At 36.1% G+C, this 4,549-nt stretch overlaps 1 protein-coding gene across 1 annotated transcript; it reads right to left on the bottom strand.

Moving 5' to 3' along the window:
* Positions 1-495: 495 nt before the first annotated feature.
* Positions 496-2,553, bottom strand: LOC108478082 (L-type lectin-domain containing receptor kinase IX.1-like). Its single transcript, XM_017780512.2, has one exon. It carries the CDS (start codon positions 2,551-2,553, stop codon positions 496-498), a length of 2,058 nt encoding a protein of 685 aa, XP_017636001.1.
* Positions 2,554-4,549: the final 1,996 nt, after the last annotated feature.

The following is a 4,549-nucleotide window of genomic DNA, read 5'->3' as shown; positions in this document are numbered from 1 at the left end:
AATTTAGTTTTCTCTGAATGGAGATAGCTGACAGATTGGCCCTTTGTGCATGCTTGGTTTTTACCATTGAAACTTTCTGGTGTTATACGCTCGGACATGCCAATGATGCTTCTCAACGCAATTCAAATGGCGAAAATCACTGTATAAAATTATCGAGTTTTGAGTTTTTTCTTTTACGAAGAAAAATTATAGGCAAAAACAGCCCAAAGCTGATCCTGAGAAACACGACAGATTGCATTGATTGTTAATATAACAATGGATAAGTTTCCAGAAATTTGATTTCAGAAAGCTTACAAGTGAAATGACATTGTGAATTCAATTCATTTTCAAGCATTAGAACCAAATTCTGGGTATTCTATACGCTTGGCAAGGCATCCATTTTTCACAATTTCATAAAATACATAAACTAAAACACAAAGTAACATGTTCAGACTATATTCCATGTATCTCTTTGCTTATATTTGCATGTAATGGAGTTTTGGAGGGGATATATTACTAACTAGGCTTATGAGAACTTAAAAGAGCTTTCCCAGAACCTGCTGCTGATGATGAATATGTATGAGTAGAGCAGCTACTACATGAACACTGAATTCGACATTTCTCCGAATCTGTGACCTCTGTTGATGATGATGTGTAGGAAAATTTGCAGAGACTCATTGGAGGTGCGTAATACATAGGTACTGGTAACTTGGGTGGCAAGCTAGGCAATGGAGCTTCAAAGTTTAGGACATTTATCACTTGCCTTGTAGAAGGGCGGCGAGTGTAATCTGGATGGCAACACCATAACCCAGTTACCATCAAACATTCCATTTGCCGCTCATCAAAGACCTTGCCTAGTCTTTTATCAACAGCTTCAGGAAGTTGGCCTTTTCCATATAGGTCCCAGACCCATTCTAATAGCCTTACCTTGCTTGGTTCTTCCCTTGGTTCAACTGGCTTTCTTCCACATGCAATTTCAAGTGCCACAACGCCAAAACTGTACACATCGGATTCCTTGCTAGCCTTACCCGTAGTGACGCATTCAGGGGCTAGGTAGCCCATGGTGCCGGCCAAAACAGTTGTTTGTGAACCCAGGTCATGGTCCACAAGTCTTGCAAGACCAAAATCTCCAAGTTTGGCATTGAAATTTGAATCCAACATTACATTGCTAGACTTTATGTCTCTATGAACTACATACTGTTCCCACTCTTCATGAAGATACAATAAGGCCGACGCCAAACCGAGTGCAATTTTGTACCTTACAATCCAAGTTAACATGATTTTACCTCCAAATAAGTGAGAATCAAGGCTTCCATTAGGCAAGAATTCATAGACAAGGAGGAGTTCACCTTTTTCATGGCACCAACCAAGGAGTTGAACCAAATTCCTATGTCTCAATCGGCTAATAATCTTCACCTCTGATATATACTCCTTTTTCCCTTGCTTTGATCCTCTTGAAACCCTCTTTACTGCCACTTGTGTGTTGGAATCACTTAATAACCCTTTGTAAACTCCTCCAAATCCTCCTTCTCCAAGCTTCCCTGCCTTAGCAAAACTATTTGTCGCTCGACATAGTTCATTATATGTGAACCTTTTTGGCCCCGTCCCTTTCTCGAACTCATCCTCAATGGTGACATCAATGGCTTCACTGTCCTTCAAACGTGTCTTTGCTCTCAACATGATGAAGCAAACCAAACCTAACCCACAAGCCACTAGACCGAAACCTGCACCCAAACCAACAATCAGCCCCAAGTTCTTCCCTTTCCCACTTGTCTCCAAGCTTGACTGGAAACTCCAAGAAAGAATATTGTGAATCTCAACCTGACGCCCAGTAGATGCTGAGAAACCTATTCTAACCCATTCTGGCAAAAACTCCCTCAAATCTACAACATACGCAAGGCTTGAATTCCCAATGTAGAGTGGTTGATCAGCATAGGTTAGAAAAACACTGAGATTTCTTGTGGTAGAGTTGTAAGTCACCCATGCGTTGGCTGTTGATCCATTCTTGACGCTACTTCTCCATGGCACTGTTTTTACTGAACGGATGGAGTTGATGTTGATGCCTACATGATCGTCACTTGGATCCCATATGTTTTCGAAACTATCAAACTCCACAGCAACGATGTTATTGGTGGAAGAGTTTGAGTTAGAGTCAGGATCGAATAGTGCAAGGTAGCCGTCGCTGGAATTGGAAGGGATTTTGGAGTCGAAAGGTGCAATAAAGAAGGATATCCCGTCACCATATTCACTGAGATTTACTGCTTTTATGATGAAGGAGAAATGGGTGGTGAAATCCGTTAGCTTCCCATTACGAGCATCCCAAAGGCGCAGCGGTTGATTATAAGAGGCTCGTCCAGTGCTACCAGTGAGAGTGCCAATAGCAGCATTCTTGGTGAGTTGTAGAACATTATATGAGGAGAAAGCATCGCCTTCGAAGTGAATGTTTGGTGTGTTTGGATTGAAACTGGGGAAGTTAAAGGAAAGTGGCTCGGCATAAGCGATTAACAAAAGAAAGGACATTAAGAGGTTGATAAGAGGAGAGTACTGGTTTTGTTTTGCAGAAGAGAGAGCCATTGTAGATAGGCATAGAAGAGATCAGCGAAGGTGACAAAGGGTTTTCGAGGCCTATATGAGTAGTTCAGCATATTTTTATTTCTTACAAATTTTAGTTAATTAATTAATTCCTCTGGTTCAACGATCGGCGCATATATATAATTAATTAAAAATTGAAGCTGCTAATATCACAAAAGGGGTAAACTTTATCTGAACAGATGCATATGTATACAAATTCAAGGCTCACCAAACTGCAACAATTGGCCTGCATCCTGACCATTCAAGGCGAGTTTTGGACAATTCTAAACAACTTTCTAGGGTTGAATCCTTTTGTCAAATGGAAAGCTGACTGATCAATTTGCTTAGACGGCATGCTAATATCGTATTCGGCTAATATTTTAAAAATTTTCATGTTATTATGGGGGCTGCGATTCCGTATTCTAATTTGACATATAAAAAATGATTAACAAAAATAACTCATCAAAAACAAGAAAAAAAAAAAAACCGGTGCTCAATCTAGCCTATCCAGAAAGCTCATATCATTGTTTAAAAAGTAATATAACATTAAACATATATTATTTTATATTAATATTTATATATTTTAATAAAAATTAATAAAACATTTTAAAATTATTTAATTTAAATTTGATTCAAATTGATTTAAAAATAAAAACCTTTATCTAAACTTAACTTAAATTAAACTGGACCAAAAGAATCACTCAACTCATGAACAACTCTACTTATATATATAATTCTCCAAGTAGCATTCTTTTAAAATATTAATAACTCAAGTTATAAATATTTATTTGTGGTTTGTTAATTTTTGTGGTGTTTTAGTTATTTAGAATTTATTTATTTTCTTTGACTAAGCTTATTTTTAGCCTTGCCCAATTAACCCATCCGAATTGATTATGGATTTAATATAAAATTTATAGTGGTATTCATTATTTATTAATAAAATAGTAATTTGGCCTGGAGCGGATTCAGATGAAATAAAAATTTTCTAGTTGAAATTGAATCCGACTCGTATCGAGCTTATCAGGGCTGCCTTGCGGCTACACTTATTTCAGCCTTAAAAGTTTTGGAATGTTTTGGTTTACATGTTTGGTGATGATTATTTCAGCCATAAGATTTGGGTGTTATATGTTTGGACTAGGTTATGATGCGGCAAGGGACGGATGCAAACAAATATAAAGTAAACAGTACAATGAAATATTTCATGTTCATATTAGTAGCCAACTTCATGTTTTAAAAAAGTTGATACTGCCGTCTTGCTGTGAATATTCTTCAAATGCTGGACATTAACAGTTCTTATTCATTAAAAATTGCAGGCCGACTACATTGCTGCCCTGCAAACTTGACCAATCTGAACCTAGTTAATTGGTTCTGCTTTTTGTCATAAATAATGTTTAAGGAGATGAAGAGTAATGCAGAATTAAGATCACAGCTATAGGGCTGGTGACATCATATATATATATATATATTCTATTGATTTGGATAGTATTGGAGTATATTAACAGTCCCATACCAGGTAATTTAGATGAGTCAACGGAAGTGTTCACCGTAACTACGAACCTCGGCCTTTGGAAAATTGTATCACCAGATAATTATGATAGTTTGTGATTTTTTAAATAATAATTAAAATCACATATTTTATTTGTCCAGTTAAATAAAAAATTATGTGATTATAATATTAATATATGTTGTAATTTGTGGAGGGAAAATGTGAAAATTTGGCTATAATTCCTTTTGTGAAAAATAAAATAGAATAAAATAAATAAAAATAAAGAACACATAAATTTTACGTAGAAACCCTTTCGGGAAAAAAACCACGGGCAGAGGAGAAGAAAATTCACTATGTCGAAAAATTTTTACTCAAATACAAGAGGAATAGACTATGTCTATTTATAGGCTTGCAAAGCCATATTCTAGTAGGATTGAAACACCTTATCCTAATCAATATAAAATAGATGGAGTTTAATAAGGTTTAAAACCTTATTCTAAAATAAAATAAAAG

The sequence above is a fragment of the Gossypium arboreum genome, chromosome 12 (genome assembly GCF_025698485.1).
Source record: "Gossypium arboreum isolate Shixiya-1 chromosome 12, ASM2569848v2, whole genome shotgun sequence".
Lineage (NCBI taxonomy): Eukaryota > Viridiplantae > Streptophyta > Magnoliopsida > Malvales > Malvaceae > Gossypium > Gossypium arboreum.
Note: the sequence above shows the minus strand (reverse complement) of the source record. Positions and strands in the feature narration are given on the sequence as shown.